Genomic DNA, 23,973 nt, shown 5'->3' on the forward strand with positions numbered 1-23,973 from the left:
TATCTAGATTTGCTGTTCAGGGTATAGGAATATATTGGCCATTGCAGATAGGTTGCCAAAAAGGATGAACAAAAACTCCCTCTTTGGCTAATAGAAAGCAGTCGGTTCTCATTTGGGTAAGAATCCTTATTGTCATAGCTACCTTTTCTCTTACATCACATGAATTGCACTCAGTTAGAGCCTAAGTTGCGAAAGGCTAGTTCATTGAGACATGACATTGGTCATTTCAATCTGTGGTCACTTTATGTTGACCTGAAGTCACCTCATCTGTATGAGCCAAGCAGTCAGCATACCTGGGAAACTCCAAGAGAAATGAATGTACTATTTAAGTTTGGATGATGATTCAATAACCGACATGCTCCTCTGATTTGGAACTCAACCAACATCTTGGCATGACGCTGTCTTTTCACTGCAAATAGCTTTCTCCATTATGAACACAATAAAGAATGAGCATGATAAGAACCATCACATGCAAAACCTGTAGAGCTCATTTTTATATATGTTAGCTGTTTGCGTTTCTTAGTATCTGTTTAACTCATGCTTTTTGAGGAGAAAATGTTACATTCCAGGTCTGATTCTAGGCAAAGAAATAGAAAAACTCTCAACTCTGTTACACACAGTCCCAAGGACACTGGGAAGACAAGATTTGATGGTATAATAACACAGCTGGAGGCAGATCAAAGCAATGCAGGCATTTTTTCAACAAGAAAGATGACAACTTTTCTCAAATGAAATTAGGGCTTCCACTTACTCTTGTGATGCTTGGAACATCTGTATTCAATATCCCAGTTTTTTAACCTCTCAGTAGGACAGATGGTCATGAGATACCCGATTCCCAATGGCTTTCAAAGAGATTTAGGCACCTGCCTCACATTTGTTCAAGACTTCTTTCTCCGTGTTATTTCCAGCTATGACAAACTGCACACAAACCAGAGATTCCATTTGCCACTTTGCTGCCAGCTTGCAGTTTGCCCTCACATAAATTGCTCATCCTTTGTATTCCTCTTTTTAGCCACCCCATTTGCAAAGTAAAAACCCCAACCTATTATTAATATATTTAATACTTTTTAAAATGCTTTGAGCTTACACTAGAGGTACATTATAAATACATGCATATCTAAATTACCAACATTCAAAAATAACAGGAAAAAATACTTGTTGGTGGATTAACTACATATGATCAATGCCAAACAAAAATCTACTCTGTTTTTGCTGAGGTCATTTAGTGCTGTACAATTCTCATGAAGTAAGTATTTTTGAAAGTGGGGAATGCTCTGAGATTAAGCAATACATTACCTTTTTTGATCAAATGCCAGCAGCCATAGGTGAATAGGAAACAGACATCAGTAATTACAGTTCGTACTTCAGCTATTTCAAAACCCCTTGCTTCAATGAGCAAGTATTAACTGGACAGACACTCCTTCACAAATTAGAGGTTGCAAAGGCTTATTACACACCATATTTATCTTTGAAACTTGTCCAACAGAATTAAACTAAAAAAAACGATACAGATTATGGTTGTAGGCAAAAAACTATTAAAACTCTAACAACTATATATATGTTTTTATCTGTCAAACTGTCCCTGCAGCCACTCTTCGGTTTAGGAGCTCAGGAATGCGGTATTAAGAAACACTAGTAATTGTATTAGTATGCTGTTGTCAAACTTCAAACTGGCTGTATTTTATCATAGGAGTTGATAAACAATTTATTTCTTGATTGTGTAGGCCTTGGAACGCAACAGAATTGCAAGAACACAAGTCTGGACTATCCCCAGATGGGAGCAGAAATGAAGAAGCGTGACACCGACGTGAGCGAGAAGCATGTGAGAGGCGTCGACACCGCTTAGTGAACCAGTGCGGGGAGCCATCAACCTGACATCGACCAAGTCAGCTGTAAAACCAAAAGCAGTCTAACCACCTCGCGGTGCTACAGTACCCGAGTAATAACAGAGCTAGCTTTGATCAGGCCGGGTAGCTCAGGATACAACCCTTGTTCAAAGACTGAGGGATAATGTGAGAGGACACTCCCCTTTTCACAGTTTTTCTGTTTGCTCCGGAGAACTGCACTTGGGAAGCTACGAGATTTTTCCTCAAGTGACTTGACTACTCAGGATATCCAATGGAATACCATGACTAGAGTTGGAAGAAATATGAAATTGCGGTGGAGAAATATCTGGGGCAAAACTACTGCATGCAGTTAGGCTTTTCAAGGCTTCTGAGGGGTAGGAAGGAGCTTAGGCAAGGCTGCCTTTTAACTGTTGCCCAACGCAAGATACCAAACGAGCTCCTAATAAATATTTGGCTTCACAACAGATTTACACTGAAATTAATAATTTAAGTACATTCCTCTAGATATGTAATTTCAGTCAGATGAGGAGATAGTGCAAACTTTTCATTTGCTAAAAGAATTATTATTACATCTCAAATTTAGTTCAGAGATTATATATTTAAGCTATTAAAAGGGCTTCAGTTAACTGAAATAAGCATTTGGATTTTTTTAACACTGTTAAAAATCAGGAAAAGTTAAATCTCAGAATGCCATTTTACTTGTTTGGCCAAAATTCATAGTACAGAACAAAACTACAAAGAAAGTGTCAGGAATGCAAGACATCTTAGAATCAGATCAGCAATTTAGGAGGATGTTTATTAAAGGTACAGTTGTGCGTTCATTTATTTATTATGTATTCAGATGATCTCTATAAAGCTGTATTAGGCTTTTGTATTTTCCCCGTTAATCAGGGTTTTTTTGAACATGGTATAATTCTGGGAATTAACTAATATTCTAAGGGAATACTTTAGGTAGATCAAAATATTAGAAATGTGATAATTTTTAAAATCATCGCACAAGTAACCCAATGCAAATATTCTGCATACTTCCTAAATAGTTACATTAAGAATGGCCTAACATAAAACTAATTGGTTATTTTAAGTGAAAAATATTACAGGTGGCTGGGTATGCACTGCTGTGACAAATACAATGTGGCAAGTTCTAAGACAACAGCTGTTTTTTCAGGGTTTGGATTTCTTTTAAAGCACATTTTTGTATCAAACAGCACTGATGCTTACAATTAAATGAAGATCTTTATTTGACTAATAAACACTGTTACTATTAAGAGCAACTTAATTCCAAGACAATGTATAGCATGTTTAATATATGCTACTTTTAAATGTTTAATGGAATGCTGCTGATAATTTTGTGCTGAAAACATCAGCATCATTCTGCTTTTCAGTATATAACAAGCAGAAAGGTTAACTGTATCTAACACTCATCTGCCAGCTGCTTAAAAAATAACAAATTACGGACAAAGTGTCTGTGAGTTTTGGACAGGAACATTTGGAACTCAGAAAACTCTTGATGAAGGTTCATGGTGTAATCTGTTTGCTTATGCAAGTAAACATGCAATTTACCTTTATAGTCACTTTACAAAGAGATATCACTTGCTTCCTTCCACACCAAAGTTTCTAAAGCTAGAGTAGTTTGTAAACCATAGTGTGAGATTTATGATCTTATACTGCAAAAACCTGTTTAGCCCCTGATTTACAATCCTGGCAATTGTATTCAACCCTGTCATCATAACTAATTACAGCTAACTGCAGATTACCATACTGCAAACTCTCATCTTTGTGAAAGAAATATGATGTTCTGCTAAAAAAGAAAAAGAATCAAATATCCTGAAGGCTAATGAACAAAAATGCACTATTCCATGTTGGACTGCAAACCTAAAGTCTTCGAATTGGTGCCGTAAAACTTCAAATTGCTATTTGTTGGCAAGTTGTTTTAGCCTCTAGTACTTATATAGTAAATCACCATTACGCTAATACCATACCTTTGGCCTGAAACATATTAATCTTGGTTAACAATAACTGACATTTACACTACCAAGTCAATTCAGGCATTGTGGTGACTAAACATATACGCAACAGCTTCAGGGAGAAGTGTTATTAGTTCTGAATGTGTCCTTACTTTTCACTGAGAACAATTCTGAAGAAACGTTATCATCAATTCTTGTTATAATCTTACAACATAAACATTCAAATCCTAATTGATGTGTAGAACATTTGACTTGGAGTAAAATCTGCATTTGTTTCTTAGGTGCAGCTAACTGCACAACATAACGTATTTCAGATATTTTTCAAGATACGTATTTCTATACTTTATCTGCTCAAAGAAACTGGGACTTCTAAAGCTTGAGTTCTTGGGAAGGAAAGGAAAATGGGAATTTGAAATATTCTGAAGAACATGGTACCAGGACATGATGAATAGCACCTCTAAGATCCTCCCAGGAGAGGAAGGATGGACTTTTTCAGCCAATTTTTTTCTGTTTATATTTACTAAGCCCATAAATAGATAAATAATAATGTTTTTAAACAGGTAGGGTGGTTTTGCTTTTCTTTATTTAGTGCCACCCTCAAACTTTCAAGCTATCACAAAAGTAGTACTTACTGCATTAAGTCTGTATAACCTTAGCGGGAAAACTTATCCCTCTCCTTATACGCACACATTGTAACTGCAGTGCAGCATAGAACACATTTGGACCAAGTATTTTATTCCAACTTTAGAGAGTTCTCTAGAAGACTTCAAATGCATTCTACAATGCATTATCTTAGATTTTCATATTTTGGAGAAAGATACTATATTTAACATAGTATTGATGTTTAGATAGTATTTTTGCTACACTATAAGAGAAAGCCAAAACAAGATACTGCAGTCTAACAGCATTAAGAGAAACACAAGGAATTTGGTATCTTGGGTTTTGTTTTGGGAGAGGGTTTTTGTGTTTAGATTTAAGTCGTCGCCCACAAAGATTCTTCAAGTAGAAACAGGTATTTGACTCCTGAGGAAAACAGGATGGATTACATGTATCCCATGTTGCTTTTTGTTTCCCATCTTTTCTTGGCTTCAAATCTGAAATAGAGCACAAAACCCATGTTAGGAACCATAAGCATATGTGCTTCAGGTATTCAACCACAGTATTCTTAATAACAAAAAAAAATAAAAACTTATTTTTAATACTGTAATAAAGACACGAACGCAAATGTAGCCATATAACCAACACATTAATTCTGGTAAAGCCGCTGTACTTAAGTCTGATACACTGCTAAAAAGACCTACTAAAAAAACCCCAAACCCAACAAGGTTAAACTAAACAAATAAGATTAGCACAAGCCTATTTCAACTAAGAAAACATTTAACTGACATTGTATTGTATACACTTAGTACCAGTGAAACCACAAATGTTTAATTCCATACTCAAATGACTTACCCCCAAGCAAGCTTCTTTTTCTTTCGAGCTTCTTGGGCAGCCTCTGCTTCTTGCTTGGCTTTTACAAAGTTGCGGCAAGCAGCAGCTTTGGCAATTTTCACACCAAGCTAAGACATAAAAAGGAACAAAGGAAAACTGAATAGATGCAAATGGCTCATTTGAAATTTAAGCCTCACAAATTACTTGGTCTGATATTGTTTCTCAAAAGTCAACAGATATTAAAATACCTTTCAAAAATTAGGCTGATGCTGTACTATTAGATCAGACAAGCAAGAACGTCTCTTGCGAGAAACACAGAGGACTGGGATCCTGGGGCAAGCAATCCTTTTCACCAAATCCTTCGTTTTCAAGAATAAAAGCAAAGGGCAATAGCCCACTAGATCATTTTGTTTGTTTGTTTTTTAAATAAATATATAGACATAGATATACACACACGCAGTCTCCATTATTAAGACCAGTCTGTGCTAACACAATAGTATCGGGTCTTACCAATACAAAAACTGCCCAAAAAGACAGTTTTATCCAGGAAGAACTGCTACTACCACACATCTTCCCGTAGTACCAGGAGTCATGTTTTAATCAGTCTGTCCAGAAAGTAAATGAAGCAGTGTCCTTAGAGTCCATCTGGCATTTAGTCTTCACATTACCAGCTTTTAGATTATTAGTGTGATAATATGCATGCTTTTCGAATAAGGTCATAATAGGCTATAGGTGAATACTTCTTTACTTCCATAAACTTATTCACACTGTGAGAATTAAGTTCACTTTTGTGCATGTCAAGGGGGGGAAAAAGAACAAAGCAAAAAAGATGGAAAAAGGTACTGTGATCTATGACCAGATTATTTTCCTTAATCAGCATTCATAACTTGTTCATTGTAGTTACATTTTGTGATTGCTGTCATGACTTGACATTATCTGCAACTAAATTATGAAATATGGAAGAATTTGGTCTCAAAAGTTACCGCTTTTCTCCAAGACAAACAAGCAATTCATTTAGCTAAAACTGCTACAAACTGATGCGGAAAAACAGGTTTCCTTCCTATCCAGTCCAAACCTACTGAAGTTAGCCAACATGTTTCTGGCTGGATATTCTAAATTTCCCCCAACTGTCATGGGAGCATCAAACAAGAGAGGTGTGGGAGACCCAGGCAAAAGAACACTCCTTGGCACTTTGATTAAAGTTCCATTATTAATGGTAATACACTTCAATAATCTGCGGCATCTATACAGGCAATTCTTATTTACTCTGAGACATTTTATCCAGATAAGATGAGAGAGAACTCAAGAACACGCCGTCAGGTGTAGATGCACTGACACATCTTCTACAACTCTCCCATCAAACCTACCCTGGAAGTAGGTTGATACCCGGATCATTTTGTTAACAGAGCGAAACAGAACAGCATCACTACAAGCTATTCCACCTTATGGTCCTTTCAGGGTTCAAGAACCAAGAAAGCAGCCTTTCTGCAGCAGGCTTTGAGAGTCTACAGGCACGTAGGCAGTAAGCACAACATCAGTTTGTGCTTTGTTTGAGGCTCTCAACAGTGGCAACACAAACAGTTGAGAGGTAAGCATAACGTTTTAAAAAGGAAATGTGCAAAATAAAGCTAAACAAGTTTTTAATCTAATATTTGCACGTGTTATAAGGTCATAAATATGTACCTATGGAATCATCTTGATGCACAAAATAATTCATGTGACCAGACATTTCAAAACTTTTATATTATTAGTGACATAATTTTTCCTCTGAGCATTAACATTTTATATAATCAGTAATTCAATGACAACATCTAAACAGCCAAATCTCAAGTCAAAGACTAGAACATAACATTCTCTTATTTGCATTGTCACTTAATATTTAAGGGCAGCTATTAACTTTAATATACTTGCAGTATAAAAATGCTTAAGAAAACTCACCTAAAATATTCAAAAAATGTTTACTTGCTAATGGAAACAGGACTAATTATTAGCTTAATAAAAATAGAGCAATCTGATGGTTGAAGTCAGTCAATCAGCAGAACCATGCCTTTATTTTTGAACTGTATTTTACCTCCTAACATACTTGAAAATTAACTTACTATGTGATGAATAACAACATCTCCTTAAAATACATTCTAGTGGCCTACTGAACACTTACACACATACAAATATACACAAGTGAGGGCTACACAAGTGCTGCAGAAAAATCTTTTGATCTGTATTTCTTGGAAGACAGAATGAGTTCTTCCATCTTTGAAAAGTACGGAAAAAATGGGATAATAAGACCCTCTATAGTGTATGTGGAAGTAAAAGGAGAAACATTTTGCAGCATTAATGTTATCATTTCCAGGCTACAGAGAGTCAAATTTTCAAGACATGAAAACAAATATGTCGCATATAAACACACACAAACATTTTAGTCAGATTAAACGTCTTCTGCTCCCACCCACACCCAGACATACATCTTCACTTCCCCCCCTCCCCAAAAGAACTCCATAAAAGCTTGGTCAATGGGTTTTACATTAAAAAAAAAAAAATTTCAGGTCATCAGATAACTCAATAAAATACAATCTTAAAAGAAGTAAGAAAGCATGAATAAAAATATATACAACAATTTCTTGTGTAGTCAAAGTATCAGCATTTTCCATATAGAACATCCAATATTTTGCTGCATTTTAATTAAGGTGTCTAAACATTATCACAAAGAACTGCAAATTGGTCAGAGCACGCAGTAAGGAAAATTAAGCTCTAAAGGCTTTTTATCACCATATTTCAGGAACCAAGGGTGTAAAATGTTCTAATTTGGGATATATTAAAAGCCATAAAAGGTCTTTCAAAAAGATTAATGGTACTTTGCTTGGATTTAAGATAAGGGCTTTAGCTGGTTGGAAAAGCAGGGCCCTGGCTAGACCCTTGAGGCATTCATCTTTACAGCCACTTGGAAGATTTGTAAAAGCGTCTGCATAACCTCAAGCAAACGCACTGCGACATTTTTTTTTTTAAATTCCTTTCAATTTTACAGGTTTAAAGTGTGTAAATCATATTGGGTAGTAAAGCTGATATAATGGTTCATCCTTGTAACACAATATATGTATTTTTTAAGACAAAAAACAACTTAGTTCCTACAGGGCAAAGACCTTTCCATTCTGAAGTTGGCCAATAATCACGTCAAATATCTTACTCTAGATGTTTAATGTAGCGTAAATGAAAATTCCTTATCCGTTATTTTTTGTAAATTTTCTACTCATCTGAAAATTGTTACCTTGTAACAAATTTCTGAAGCTTTGCTTCTTTTTGAACAGTTTCAAGGCATTTCTTTAAAAATACTAATTATCATACTTTAACTTTTTATGGAATAACAGGTCTCTATGAAAAATATTTATGCCATTCTCTTTTGTTCTTTAATTAAATGAAAACAGATGTTTTCTGAAGTAAAGCAGAACCATTACTGGAGTACTTAAAGTGTTAAGGTCTTTAATTTTTATATCAGTTTGGTCTACAATTCCTGATTGTCTTTACTCAAGCTCAACATTAATGTCAAGCAAGTTACCTAGGAGACGAAAGAGATCAAAGAGACAAAAAACCCTCAAATGTCTGATTAATCAAGCCTGCAAACAGCTTATTTCTTTTAGCCTGCATGCAAGTATGAAAATGAGATTCTGGGAGCCGTACATTGTGCAGATTTGTTCATTCTTATCAGAACAAAGCCAGCGGCAGCTTATTTCATGGATCATTGGCACTGTCATCAGTGCTACACAGAACGGGTGACAGCTCCTCATTTTGAGGCTTGAACAAAATTAGCAAAAAGTCGGCACAAATTAGCCTCTCATCTTTTTAGTAATATGACATTATTCATTTACTTTTTATCCAATTTTTAATTTTTTCCTTGTCAGCTATCCCTTTCTAGTGTTTCTTGCACAGCATCATAAAACACTTCTAAAACAAGCAAAGAAATGGCTGAAGTTGAAATAGTATGTAAAGTTCAGGCAGAAGAGTAAACATTTTTATTAAGTTGCAACAGAATCTACTGTAACTTCCAGAAAACTTCCTTGAAAATCAAGACAACACTAAATATCATAAAGCAAAGGCTTTTCATTAAGATAGCACTGTGCAACGTAGACGCTGAATGATACAAGTAATGAGACAACAGATTCAAGAACTGCTCCAGAAATATTTAGGTATGATATACAAAACGCTAAACCTACAGAAGCTCTAACAAAACATCTATATTCAAACAGGTCCTGAAATATCCTATGATCATACTACAGAAGGCAAACAGCCTTTTAATACAGTGTTACAGTTCCTCATCAAATATGAATCTAGTTATTTCAGGCTTGCCTTTAGCAATGATTTTCTCCTTTTATGTTATGGAATGTTATCCATTGCTGACGTATATAAAATATATAAAGCAAACAAGAATACCGAGTGGATTTTGCAGTGAAAATTGTCCCCTTTCAATGATGTGCTCAACTTCCACTGTAAAATACTTCGTAATACCTTTGTTGTATTTTTATGCTGTGTATTACAACATCAAATTATATTTGGATGACACAGTAATGGAGCAAGGACAGAAAACTGTTCTAATATTAAGCTCTTTGGTGGATTTAAACATTTAAATGCAAGTAACTTCTTCCATTCATGAGAAAACACAGCATTAAAAAATTAACTATAAGCTGTTAGATGCTTTACACAGCCCCCTTATAAGAAAGGCAGTTTTAAAAAAAGAACTGTAGTACTGTTTTCAGCAATTTCTTTATCTCTGTTCTTCTAAGTAAGAAAGCTTATTAACAAGCTTTGAACTTAAAATCACATTTACAATAATGTGCCATCAACAGTTTTATAAGCTAATTAGAAAAAAAGATTAATTAATGACTGGCTGCTAATAAAATGGCAATCATGAAGAAAGAAACCAAGGGTGCTAAGCTTCAACTACCACCAATTAAGAGCTAATTACAAACAAATTATATATGTGTTTTGCTGTGGGCTTTAATTTACTAAAATGGTTTTAATTAAAAGAGAAAACATGCTGATTAATTGAACTGCAGAAAAAATCTACAGTATAAACTGTGCTTTGTCTGTCTCTTTAATTAGACTTGTAACATCTGAAATCTTTTTTTAAGGTTTGTTAAGGAAAAGATATACATAATTAAGGGAGCATAAGAATGTAATTCTAGGTGATAACCCTGCCATGTTCCAAAGGTTAAAAGAAAACAACCTCAATGAAGAGAGATATTTGGAAGCACCTCCACTAAGTGTTAGAAAGAAAATCCTTCAGAGATGAAAAATAAACTCTTCTTTTACCCCCCCCCAGGTCCTCCAATGGGCAAGACTTCCAAGTTAATTGATGCTTGGTTACATTCCGTATAAAATCGCATCAATCCCTTCAGGCACCTAAAAGCACTATGATAAATTGTGAATGCTGCACACAATTTAGAAATGAAACTCTAAGAGCATCAAGCACTATAACCTGTCCATCTGAAACAGTAATGTGTGTGCGACCTCATGTTCAATCATATCCTACCCAGATCTTCAAATGGAAAACAGCTTCCAGAATGGTTCTCAATAGTTGTGACATGCAACAGTGCTCGTGTACTTCCCATTCTAAATTATATGACTAGAAGTTACTTACAGACAACAGATACTAATTTGATCATTAGAAAATTATCAGAACTGATGCAACAAATTTTGAAGACAACAGCAGGACATGCTGTAACATGACAATGATATCCCAGTGAATAGCCAATTAATTTTGTCGACTATGATGTAGATCTTTCATTTAACCTTGATTACAATACCATAGTTTCCCTATAAATTGCAGCTTTTTAAAAATGTTTCACCAAAATGCCAGAAGCCACTAAGCTAAGCACTTAGGAACAGTGCTGTCAAATAGCCTGTGCTATTTAGAGACTGACAACTACTCCGGTAATTTAGCACACTAAATTACAAAATATTTTAAAAGTTCCTTTTGACAGGTAAGTCTAATATGGTCAAGATTATTTTATCGTGTTCAAGTTACAGTCCTCAGGCTAATGCACTCTTAGACAATGTGGCACCTACCTACCAGGCAGTTAACACACAAACCACAAGCATAATGCAAAGTTTGAGGTTTAGCCAGATTAGTTCTCAGAATATTAGAGCCATAAGAAATCTGCATTCTGCTTCTTGAGACACTACACAATGATTTGAGTACAAAAGCACTAAGAAAAATTCTTTCTCTAGGGGGAAAAAAGCTTGGAAGGTATTTTCAGGTTCATATATTAGGAGTGGATGGGGGGGAACCTTTTAAAACTATTTGGTTTAATTAGGAAAAGAACTTTTACAAGTATCACTCCAAATTGAAACCGATTTACAGCAAAGTGAAATTACCAGGTATCTCCACATACCATCCTTACTCAAAAGGATAACCACCTCTAACTCTGCACAGTCACAGTGCTTCAAATTATCAACATTTATTCTTCAAAAAAATCTGGGCAGATTCACACAAACACAGTGGGAGCAATTAAAGTACATTTCAAGATATTATTCCAAAAAAGTTTTTTGAAAGCTTTAGAAAAGTTGACATAATTCCAAGTATCTATTCCCAGCTATATATCCAAGTACCTGCCACCGTTAAATTTCAACTACCCTACCCTAGAGCATCACCAAGAACACCGATTTATCTCAGCCCAGCTAAATGTCCACATAAACTTCATTCTCTCAACAACTTTTATTCTAAAAGGTTCAGAATTGTTTGGGAACTCCTACTAACTCTTCTGTTGGCATCTCTCAAGTTAAACAAGTCACTATTAAATGCAGTGTTCAAACAATAGCTTTAAGTATGCCATTCTACATTTGAAAAGAAGAACTTTAAAACATGAAGGACTCCCTGCCAATGCTGAAAGCCCTGGAATGTTATAACAAAGACAGCAACTGGATTACAATAATAAACCTTAACTGTGCATATTATACCAGCACACTGCAATGAATTGCTAGATTATTTAATACTAATAGTACTATGTTGTAGGTATTACAGAAATAATTCAGTCTAACAGTGAATTAAGATTAAGCACTACGACCCACCTGCATTACGTTGATGCTCAACAAAAATTTAACAAAGGAGTGCTGATCTTATATACTGTAACTGTGCCACAGCACTGAGATGCTCAAACTAGACTGGGTTCTAGAAGCAGTCGAGCTAAAGAAGCAGAGTTCCTGCTGGCCTAAATTATTCTGTACAACATAATGCAGACATGCCTGTACTCTTCCAGGAAGAATTTAACTCATATATAAAATAATGCAACCAAGAATTTTGGGATCACTAGAACACCCCACAAGAGAACATGCTGTGGGGATGGCCAAGGATGCTACAGTTAAGAGATCTGCTACCCTGATAACTCCCAAACTAACTGCAATCGCTTTTCTAGTCCACAAAGATGGCAACAGGACACAAAGTGTAATACTTTGTAGTGAGGTTTGCCAAGAGATTAGATTGACTATCATCACCATCACATAAGTACAATTCACTTTTTTTAATAGAAATGCAACTGCCAATAAAAAAGGGGTAACACATTCTTAGCTAGTCTCAAAAGCTACATATGAATCCACACATGCAGTCACTAGTAAACACAAAGCCTCATGCATAAGGTATCCAAGTTCTAACTTCTAACTCCCAGTCTAAAACCTTGAATGCTACTAGATTAAGTTGTTTTGGTTTAAAATCAGCATTTGTGCATATTCGTCAAAGCAGAAGAAAGCAACAAATAATGTATTGCCCAAAGCCTCATTTACAGCAGTACAATAACATTTTCCTTAAAGAACCTGCAACAAGTACCACATGGAAACCAAAAGACCCAAAACCTTGAAGGAGTATCATTTAGGTTTTTAGGATGCACATTTCAGTGATCCATTCACAGCTGCTAGATCATGCATATTGCCTAAATCATCACTGATTTAAAGGAATCTAATTTTAAAAACCGTTTTCTCACTGTGTCATAATGACAGCATATTGACAGCATCATTTTGGCATTCCTTTGCTTTTTAGGACATGTTTTTACTGCCTATTCTCATCATGTGTTTATTTTTGGCTTCATTTTTCTAAATACTGAAGCTGCCCTATCAGTTTCACAGGCTTATAAATGTTATACATCAAAAATTAGTTTCACTTATTAAGGCAGGAAACAGCTTTAAGAACTCTGGGATCTGTGCCTCAAAGCAAAGGCTTTATCAGCAGGTTCCAGTCACTGCTTCTTGCAAAAGAAAATGGTGCCGATTAAAACCCCATACACCTGATTTCAAAAAGAACACCTACCAGTGAACATTTTTCACATGGCTGCGAGGGGGGCTGTACCCCAAACAGAAGGAAGCTGTTTCTCATACACTCCCTGCCCCAACCCTGCAACATTGCTCAAGAAAAAGGAAAACTATATATAAAAAGATGAAGCTGAGATAAAAGAGCAATAATTCATCCACTTATTTCTCTAGACTTCAGAAGGTGTACTTCAATACAGTCATAGTATAGTTCCATGCCTGACTTGCTCATAGCGTTGTGTTGCATTTGGAAGTTAGAGGGATACAAATAGCCACATACTTTAAAAATTAACTCACTTCTAAGAAGTATTATTATGTAAAATGAGTTTTAAAGGGACATTTCTTTAAATTGCAAAGAGAAGGAAAAGTAGTGATTGAATCAATACTACACAATATGAAAGCAACATTTTATTAATTGTACTTGTATACAAAACAATGATTTTGAATCAACCTCTTCCATAATCAAATCCTTTTCTATAGCTCTTCACTAAATCAGAATTAGTCACAGATAGAATGACTTCCTTAGAACAAAAAGTATTTTAAAAGATCCATTAAAAAAAAAATACAGCTTCTTAAAATCACAAAGAAAAATTAATCTTGCAGTGGGTAATGTAGCACATCTTTACAATAGTGGAGAACCCCAGTGAATTCACATGGATTCTGCCTCAACAACTCCTCATGAGATCAAGCCAGTGTCATTTGAGTTCTCCTTCTTTCAACATACTATTTATTCAGATAAACCCACTTAACCAAAACCAAATCAAGGCTGTGAATACTAATAATGTTTCAAGCATTTTGTTTTCAGAATTACAACATGCTAATATTTGAAAGTCAACAATTTGGAGCTAATGTTCCACAAATAATAATACATTGCTGTAGCACCTGAGATATGCTAGATGCTGTACAATCCCATGGCTACCGAAATCAGATAACAGTTTATCATAAATATTACAAAACCTTAAAACTTCTTACATTAATTTGTTTTTATAGTCAAACAATTTGCACTAGAACCTCAGTATGTTTTATTGATTATGATACTCTAACTACTTTAGAGTAGATGGATAATGACATTTGTGAAGGAGAACAGCAAGTGTTTTTCATGTTGTACACATGAAAGGTAATATAACAGTATCTCAGTGAGAAACTGGTCAGACTTAAAGGAACATTAGGACACATTCCTATCACTGTCAATAGCTGTTATGTTTGCGGTCTGAAGTTTTGTGATCACTGGTGAAAAGGCAGGTAAGAGTCTAGTCATTAGAAACTGCCCTGAGTGACTAAATGTAAGAGCTTAATGATTGTGTAAGAACGCGCACTGAGAACAGTTAGTTTTACCTAACCTTGAGAACTGTATTTCCCATTTCAAAAGCCATCTGTTTTTAAAGCCATCACAATATTGTGTTATATTGCATCAAACAGATTGAAATCTGCAATTTAACATTAAAGCTTAGCTTGAAACCCTGTACTTAGGAAATATATGAAATATTTGTATGAGAATGAGAAGTATTTGGAATTTGTCTTTCCTTTCTTAATCCTTTTCTAATACCTTTGAATTTTGCTAGCGTATACATTGGACAGAAAATTCCCATTACCTCTGCGAAGATGGAAGAATATGCAAGATAGAGCAATGAAAGCAAAAATTATATAATTAATTTCTAATATAAATCTAGAATATTTATAGTTCAAATTATATAAATCAGATCACTTAAAAATGATAGCTTCTCCACTCACCTCAAATTGTACTTATTTAGTTGTTTTTTCTTACCTGGCTTCAAAACTATTCCAACTATCTTTTTTATCCTAATTTTCTTTGTTTGCATTTTCTCCCCTGCGGACAAATAGCAGGGAGCACAACAGCCCTCGTGGATTTCAATTACGTACTTCAGCTGCTACCATCTACCATACGTGCACCAATTTAACTACTACTTATATGAAATTGCAATTACCAGACGTATCCTGATAGATTCCTCACCAGTTTAAGTATTCACTCAGCACTACATACAAATTTAAAGGATCCAATTTTTGTAGGTAAGAGCAGCATAACCTTCACAAAATTACTCAGATACACCAATTAACACAAGATACATCTTGAAAAAATTGAGTTTCTCTCACCTGGATTTTTTTTTCTTTTTAAGATATGCATTTATAGACTAAAAAATTATGACAAGAAGAAAAAATATCCTTTCATTCTATAAACATCATTCTAACGCTACAGCAATATGTTTGACATCCATCTACTCCCATTCTTCTTCAGAATTCTTCCAGCCACCAACTCCTGATCGCATGAATACACAGGAAAAAGAGCACTGGCACACAAGTTTGGGTATACCTATCCTTATTTAGGCATGTCTTGCTCTAAGCTTGCCAAATCTCTACTTTTCTTCAGGCTCCCCAAGCTTATTGAGGAGGGAATGCAAATTAAAATCTGAGGCACAGGGAACTGACAGGAAGAGAACATCCTACTCGTGTTTTCTTGGCTTGCGACATGCAGAAAAATCAAGAGCTCAATATAGATGACTAGTTACTGACTCCTCTGACTCGTGGAGTCGGCATGAAGGCTTTAAAGCAAGGTTACTTGGGATCGTTCACGGTTGTATTTTCAATTCTTATACATAGCTACAGCTGTCCAAGCATTACTAGATCAGCAGCAAAATCCTTCAATTGCTGACAGAAATCTGCTTAGGAAATCGGAAAGATGCCCCAAACAATCTTCAATGCTATTTTAGTTATGATACTTTTTTTTACAGATGTACAAAACTAAATGTTTCGTCAGAGCTTTTGTTAATAGCCCACTTACCTCACGAATGGCTAATCTATCACTCAGCTCCTCAGCCTTATCAACGTCACCTTCAGCCACAGACTTCTCTATGCTAAGTTCAAGGCCAGACTAGAAAAAGAAAAGCAAATATCTTTAGGACAAATAAAGAAATAACACGTTTAAAGGGAGCACCTCCCTTCTAAAAATATTTCTTTCATAAAATCCTTTATTTTAAGACACTGCTTAAACCTGTAATTTCTATGTAACACAAATCACTTTGTCTATGTATTGCAATGGACAGTATAATTAAGAATTCATTGAAAGGATGCCTGAGCACAAATCATTGCATTAGTTCCACCTTATGTGCAGGATAATACTGTAGGTTAAAAAAATTACACGGGACTAGTTTATGCCTGTCACAATAAAATTTCATCTGAAGATCTCGCTTATCTCTTCCATCCCTGGAGCTTTCTAAACAAAATGTGAAATATATGTGTCAGGTAACATGAAGAATGGCAATTACCACTGTATCGTTACAGTTCTAAGATCTTATCTTTATCCAAAAACTGAGTTCTGGCATGGTGCCACTCCACTGTGCTAATAAATTAAAAACTCTAGCAGTCCTATGGAAAACAATGAAAAAGCTTCAGAATTTAACCTCTGAAAATAACCTTTATAAACAAGTTATGTTACATTGATCAATGACAACATTTACAAATAACATAACAATAAAAAGTAAATATTTACTGGAAATTATCATTGGAAACTTCTGAAGGAATACAGAAGGGTAGCACAGCAGTAAGCACTGACTTATTTCAAATTTCACAAAAACCTCTCTCTCATAACAAAAGACAATTTACAGCCTCACTGGTTTTAAATATTAGTGATGCTAAAGAAAACACATTTGACAGTCTCATAACATATACTTTTTTTAAAAGATAAAAGCAAAAAAGCAAACAGAATTCTTGAGAAACAGTGATCTGCAAATACTGTACTTGAATTATTCAGGTGGAAGTTCGGAAAAAAAAGTGCACAACTGGAAGCTGCAGCGATAGCCAATTCCGTTAGATGTCTTTTCTGAAATTAATGAGACATACGTTCCACTAGTGATAAAATTTCTGAACTTACATGGAAAGCACCTGCATTTGAACACTTTGGGCCAGATCTATCCTGAGTAGTTTAATGACAACTAAATACCCACCAAAAGTAAGAACTCAGACAGAAGCAAACAATATCTCATGACTTGCATGCAGAAGCTTACTTTAGGCAAATAAAAAATACAAAATTTATCATAAAGGAGGCTAACTGAACATTTGATGTCATAGAACTTATACAGGCCCTTACTAGAAAAACTACAGAACAAATAGTGCTACGAGGAACTCACAATATAATGAGTTTCCTAACTTGTTCATCATGTTGTACCAGTTATTTCATATATGACTAGTTACACAATAATATTTATGAACAGAATGTGTTATAAATCCAGTAAAACTGTATGGTAGGTTTGGCCCTCTAATTCCTATAGCCACTGGTGTCAACAAAAGGATTTACTTGACACATTTTAAAGTTAAAACACGACGAAAAATACAAAAGAAAAAAAAAATGCATATGAAGTCTTCTGTCTCTCATGATAACAGAAAACAAAACCAGAGAGGAAACAAGCATGCATACTGTCTTAAAAGAAAGCACAGCAACCTTTCGATCCAAGTATGATTCATGTGATATCTAAAAGGAAATTAATTAAAAATATGCACAAAATTATCCTTCTTCAGAGTGACTTGATCATGTACTCACTTTCAAATAGTCTCAGTTTTATTCCTATCTCAGTTAAGGCTGAGTTCTTTTACTGCTAAGTACAAGCTGACATTACTTTTATATCAACAGTCACCTTCTGTGGAGCCCTGCTATCCACAGGTGATTCAAATCTATCATTGATTCCAAAGTATTGTGTAAGTTCTTTCCATTTGTCTTCATTTGCCAACTGTTGACTACTAAAAACAACAACAACAAAAAGTCATTAATATAACCAGGTCCCTTTCCACAATTTGTAATATTCTTTTCAATGCTAAAAGAAATTCTTCCATTTGGCAGACATGCTCTTTTCACCCGTTCAGTTTTTAATGGAAGTGAAATTAATTATTCCTTCCCCTCTCTAAGTGTAATTCCACAACCTTGAAAGCAAGCTTATGGAATCATTTAGGTTGGAAAAGACCTTTAAGATCATCAAGTCCAACCATTAACCTAACACTGCCAAGGAGGAAAAACAGGAGGAGGAGCAGGCTGAACAGGAGGTTGTATGCAATTACAAGCAAAACATCATTACAAATAACATTAAGCCCATTTTAAGTTACATTAAATAACATACTTGTTTTGATTTTTAAAATCAAGAATAAACTCTATCAATCACTGGTATCAAATTCAGCCTGCCCGACAGAGACACTGAACAACTTCAGCAGATATTTTACATGATGTTCAAAGCTAGGCTTTGGCCATTCATGTGGTCAAGCTTTTTACAAGTTTTGCCTGATATTAAAAACAGACCTCAGATAATCACATTGATCTGGTTATACCTCTTAGTCACTTCATCGTTCTTTTTCCATTTTTCTAGGGGGAGAAAAAAAAATAATCCAACATTACACAGTAATACCCCCCAGCATCCAATGACGTTAACAGATCTCTAATTGGTCACATTTCCTTTGAAAGATTGACACATTAGGATTTTTACCCAATGATCACATGGATTTAAACCACTCAGCTGTAAGACTTTTTGTAGGAAGCACCTCTTACAATATCTGTGAAGTTTTAACCAGAATACACAAATTATGTTTTATAGAATTACTGAAATACACTTAGCCATTATAAATCAGTATTAACTAAGTTTTACCTCCTTTTTAAGAAGAGGACAAATGTATTACATTAAGCAGCAATTTACAACCTAGTCCTCCAAGTGATGTATACAACTGGAAAAATAAAATCCTAGATAATAGCTAGAATACATCTACTTAGGCATCAATTCTTGGTTAAAAAAACAAAAACACCACCAAAACCCAAAAACAAACAACAAACCCCCCCCAAGCCCCAGCAAATCCCACTTCCAATGTATTTGATACTAATTCCATTTTGAGAAAATAAATTCTGTAATTATATAAAACACCTTTTCTGTGGCGCTTTCTTTTTCGGCTTTTGTTTCCCTGATTTGCTTGGATTTTCAGTTCACGGTTTTTCTTCTGAAGCTCCACAAATTTCTACAAGATTAAGAAAAGGCAAATCAGTATTTTTAAGTTTTTTCCTCCCATTTTTTAAAAAATTACATAATGTGCTGAGAAATGTTGTCCCGGTATCTTTTTTATCCACAGTACCTTATTATATCTATTACATTAAAATTTATGCATTGAGAACATCCAACTCTGATGGTGTTAAACTGGAATCGGCTCTAATCTTTCATCACCTCTCTCTGCCCTCCCTAAATCCCAGGACTATTCAAACCCAACAGTTTTCTCATGGGACATGACACCGAATACACTTACGCTGGTTGTGCACTCCTGAGCTATTCAATGTATTGTTATTGCCTAGCTGGTAGTTTGTAATCCAAGTATTACTGACAGCATAGTCCTTGCACAGCAGGCTGCCTACATGGATCGATGGATGGAGAAGAGTAAGTCGTTTTTGCCAATTCTTATCTTGACTTAAAAGCCTAAAACACAGACTGCTTTGTCTATATTTATTTTTTTCAGTCTTTACATGCAACAAGAGAATCAAGAGGTTATAAGCAACTATGAGTCTGAATGCCTGCAGCTAACCCCTACAGAAAGCAGAAAGGTACACCTCTACTTCGCAGATATGCATCACCAGTACAGCGACTGATACACTTTGCTGTAAATCCTAAAGAATCTCAAGAGCCCATACACTACCAAAAACAAGTCCTTATGCAACTGTATAGTTATCCAAACATCTCCCTGCCATGCTTTCAATCACCACTGCACTGGGGGGGGGGGGGGGGGGGGGGGAAGTTACATTCATTTCCTATCTAAATTCCTGTCCACCCTGCCTGAAACAATCTAAGGTATATTACGATGCCTGCACTTCGATGACATTTTATTTCATTTCAGATTTATATATTGAATATTCAACATTGAGTTATTTTAATTTAAAAATTAGCCATTCGACTTTGAGTATGTTGCATTTATGCTCTGGACATTTGGAGACTTGTAACGATACCCACATTCCACATATTTAAAGAAACTCCAGAAGGGCACATTTGAGATTCGTTTTCTCCATCTGTCACTGATAGCAAAATGGGTTCACTGACGGCATTACTTTCACGTCCATTTTCCTGGAATTCAGAAAGCTGAACTCTTTCAATATCTTCTTTTGCATCTTCCTTTGAAAAGGAACCACGCGATTCATCTTCCTCATCAGAACTGAAGTCAACATCACTTTCATTCAGTCCTGGAGGTAACAGTCCACTCCACATCTTCCAGTTTAAACAAGTCCAAGCCACTTCAAGTCACTGCAAAGACACCAGAGTTATGTGAGCTTACCCATTCCGAGATAAAAACATAATTAGCCTGCAGAAAAGCAGAAATAGCAAAACACATAATCAGAAATATTTTAATTTCTCGAGAAAAGTAACTATCATGACGTATTTTAGACAAACACATTATAAAGCTTTTAATACTTACTATGTCAAGGAGAAGTTAAGTAGAGGATTTAAGAACAAAGGTTGAAGCTATTAACTCTCTTTTTCTTCCTTGCTCTTTACAGTTTTGCCACTTCGCATTTGCTTACAGCTGCTTTCAGCTTAAGTGCGATCCTGCGGCAAACGCCTCCCGTCCCTCCCCACGGGCAGCGGGGGAGCACACCCGGCCCTTCCACACGGTCGCTTCCTGGAACAGCGCAGACGCCTCCCCTCGCCGCTCCCGCCTGGTGGGCAAAGCCGGCCCCGGGCGAGCTCCGCCGGCCCCCGGGGGGGAGGACGGAGAGAAGAGCCCGCTCGGGGAAGGGGTAGGCCGGCGAGGCGAGGGCAGCCCGCTCCGAAGCGACGCGACGCGAAGCGAAGCGAAACGCCGCTCCAAGCCAGGCCGGGGGAAAGCAGACGGCACCTCCCGTCCCGCCAGCCCGACGGCACTGCCCAACAGCCCGCGCACCCCCCGCCTCCCTTCGCCACAACCCCGGCGCCGGGATTCCCCTCGGTCCTGTTTACCTGGCCGCCATCTTGGCACCGCCGGAACACCCCGCCCGCCGATTGGACTCTGCCCCGCAGCCAATCAACGGGCGCTTTGCTGCCTTGGGCCCGGCCTCTCTGGTCTCCATGACAACTAGGCAGGGCGAGCGGCTGGCTGCGCTGCGAGGCGGGGCGGCCTGTGGCGGGGCGGAGGGGCGAGGGGGCCGCCCCGGCCCCGGCCCCGGCCCCAGGGGAAGAGGTGCTGCCTTCCCGGGCAGCGGGTTCTCCCCTGGGGGTAGTGGGGGCATAGGCCCCCTCCTCGCACTGAGGCTGCTCTGGGGGAACAGAGCAACTTCCTGGCACCCAGGAGGGCTCCAGAAGGGTCTGACGGCCCAACATGTGCAAGCGAGGTGGCTTTGTCAGAATTAACAGCAGTGCTCTGGAAGAAAGACGAGTGACAAGTTTTACAGCAATCCTAGTTGCCATAAAGGAGTATGACGTCTATTCCAAAAGTAAACCTTGTAATTTATACAATGCCTAAGTGCTGGGACAGAATGACTAGGGTCAGCAACCTTACTCTTCAAGGATGGAAAAATCCTTTTAAAGTTCCCACTAGTGTCATGGATTAATGTGGTAAAGAGAAAACCTGAAAAAATGCTAGTCCCAGATCTTGCAAGGTTGTTCGTTGTGGATTGTCTTCCGACATCAGAGCTCGCACTTTCCTTAAGCTGCTCCAAGAATGTGGAAAAGCTCTTAGAAACTCGTTGGGAATTCTGAGCCCAACAGCACTGTGCTAGGTGCTTCGAAGGTGAACAGTAAGTCTATGCACAGCATTCAGTAAAGGACTTGCTTGTTTGGAAGATTCTCTTACGCCTTCTTGTCCTGTCATAGGTGAGACAGATGGAACAAAGAAGTATTTAGGAGCAGGCTGAATATGTTTCAGCAAGAACATCTTGCATATAAGGAGCAACAGGAAGGGAGGCACAGAGAAACTGCAAGAAAAAGATGAAGGGATAAGGCTGACATCACTAGCACTGAAATTTGTGTGAAAGGTGGGAGGGTTTGTGATTGAAATAATTTGTAAGAAGATGCATTTTTTAGTGACAATTTGACAGGTTGAAAACTAAATCTCAGTGGCGGGACTTCTGAGAAAGAATTGCTGACACCAAATCAGGACATAACCCAATTCTGGACAAACAGTTGAGCTATGAGGGGAATGAGAAAGGGGCAAGAGTTTAAGTGTTATGAAGATGGATAATAGGGAATATGGCTTTGAGTAGGGATTTCTTGGTGGATCACAGCTTCTGGGATTGGCTGTACATGGAAGGAAAAAATAAACACCTTTCTCATGGACATAAAACAGATCTTCAGATTCATTTCCTTTTTATGCCATAATTTTACATCCTCAGATTCATTTCTGAAATCAATTAATTCCGTAAGTAATCACTTTTTCATGAACTACATGTAAATTTCACACTCAGCTTGCTAACTAGATTTTCCTCTCATCTGGGAAATCAATTTTTGAGAGATTTGTTTTATTTACATTTAATAATTGATTGTATTCGGTATACAGATAAATGGTAATTGATAAGTGTATTGATATTGGATATTCATTGCCATTTGTTCTAGCAAGACATTAGACCATTAGGCTGCATGATATTTTCTTAATGTGAGCTAATTTGAGAACACTCCAAAAATTGAAAGATGTGTGACATCTTTATGACCTGTAAATTTATATGTTTGGTAGGAATACATTTTCAGAAGGCGAGTTTAATTTCATGACACAGTTTGCATCCGAACGTTGTGCTCCTTATGTAGTATCCACAAGGCAATTTGTGGCACAAATTGGCACTGGTGGTGCACACAAATGAAGTACTCAAATGTTCACCTGCATTTCATTTTACAATTACAAATTCATTGTATTTGTAATTTTAAAAGCCAAATTTCAAGATAATCTCCAGTTCTCCCGCAACAAATTCTGACTTCTCACAGCTTCTTCCATGAGAAAAAAGGCGGAAAGAGCTCCTCCTTGGCTTTCAGCAATCCAGAAGCATTTGTATTCAAAAGGTCAGTGATTGCTGAAGCTACAAAAGAAATTGTTGGCTACTTAACAGAATTTGCAACTTACTGTTTTTTTGTTGAAACATTGTGTAGAGTCTTTTTATCTGGGGAAGAAAGGAGAAGGCAGCAGACCCTTGTGACCAACTCTGATGTCCCTACATCAAATTTGTGAGGGCTGCTATTGTGTCCAAAGCTTGACTCAGTGTCAAATTTTCTCATGCCAGTTTTCTGTTCCCTGTCGAACAAATATTCAAATAATCTGATTTATTTCCTTTCAGTCAACTGATCTAACTTACTTTCTCACTTGAATTCCTGTCATGGAGACCTGCCAAACAATGACTTTAATGAATGAAAAGAATTACGCCTCTGAGATTCCAATGGAACATCAAACTCGTGCAACACAGTAATTACAGGTTAGCTGTTTCTGATGCTATTATTAAAAACTACTTGAACTTTAGAAGG

The 23,973-nt window shown here is 36.7% G+C and overlaps 1 protein-coding gene across 5 annotated transcripts; it reads right to left on the reverse strand.

The window, feature by feature from the left end:
- Positions 1-3,061: 3,061 nt before the first annotated feature.
- Positions 3,062-21,574, reverse strand: FAM204A (family with sequence similarity 204 member A). Of its 5 annotated transcripts, none has more exons than XM_075155151.1 (8): positions 21,490-21,574; positions 20,509-20,796; positions 19,441-19,531; positions 18,857-18,890; positions 18,175-18,277; positions 16,326-16,415; positions 5,264-5,370; positions 3,062-4,905 (listed from the first exon to the last, which is right to left on the reverse strand). In XM_075155151.1, exons 2-8 carry the CDS (start codon positions 20,758-20,760, stop codon positions 4,854-4,856), a joined length of 729 nt encoding a protein of 242 aa, XP_075011252.1. In that variant the 5' UTR covers positions 20,761-20,796; positions 21,490-21,574; the 3' UTR covers positions 3,062-4,853. The 5 variants fall into 5 exon arrangements, with proteins under 5 accessions (XP_075011252.1, XP_075011253.1, XP_075011254.1 ...); XM_075155152.1 differs by having other exon boundaries at positions 20,509-20,854; positions 21,490-21,535; XM_075155153.1 differs by having other exon boundaries at positions 18,175-18,274; positions 20,969-21,509.
- Between the last annotated feature and the right edge of the window lie 2,399 nt (positions 21,575-23,973).

This window comes from Calonectris borealis, chromosome 7 (assembly GCF_964195595.1).
Source record: "Calonectris borealis chromosome 7, bCalBor7.hap1.2, whole genome shotgun sequence".
In the NCBI taxonomy this organism is placed as follows: domain Eukaryota; kingdom Metazoa; phylum Chordata; class Aves; order Procellariiformes; family Procellariidae; genus Calonectris; species Calonectris borealis.

Bases quoted from the DNA above. Each gene is read 5' to 3' on its own strand.
- FAM204A (XM_075155151.1), bottom strand. From the start codon at position 20,760: ATGTGGAGTGGACTGTTACCTCCAGGACTGAATGAAAGTGATGTTGAC. The intron at 19,532-20,508 runs GTGGGTATCGTT...TTAATCTTGTAG, and splicing joins TTTCTTTAAATATGTGGAAT to AAATTTGTGGAGCTTCAGAA. The intron at 18,891-19,440 runs GTGTTTTATATA...TTCTCCCCCTAG, and splicing joins AAGAAAGCGCCACAGAAAAG to AAAAATGGAAAAAGAACGAT.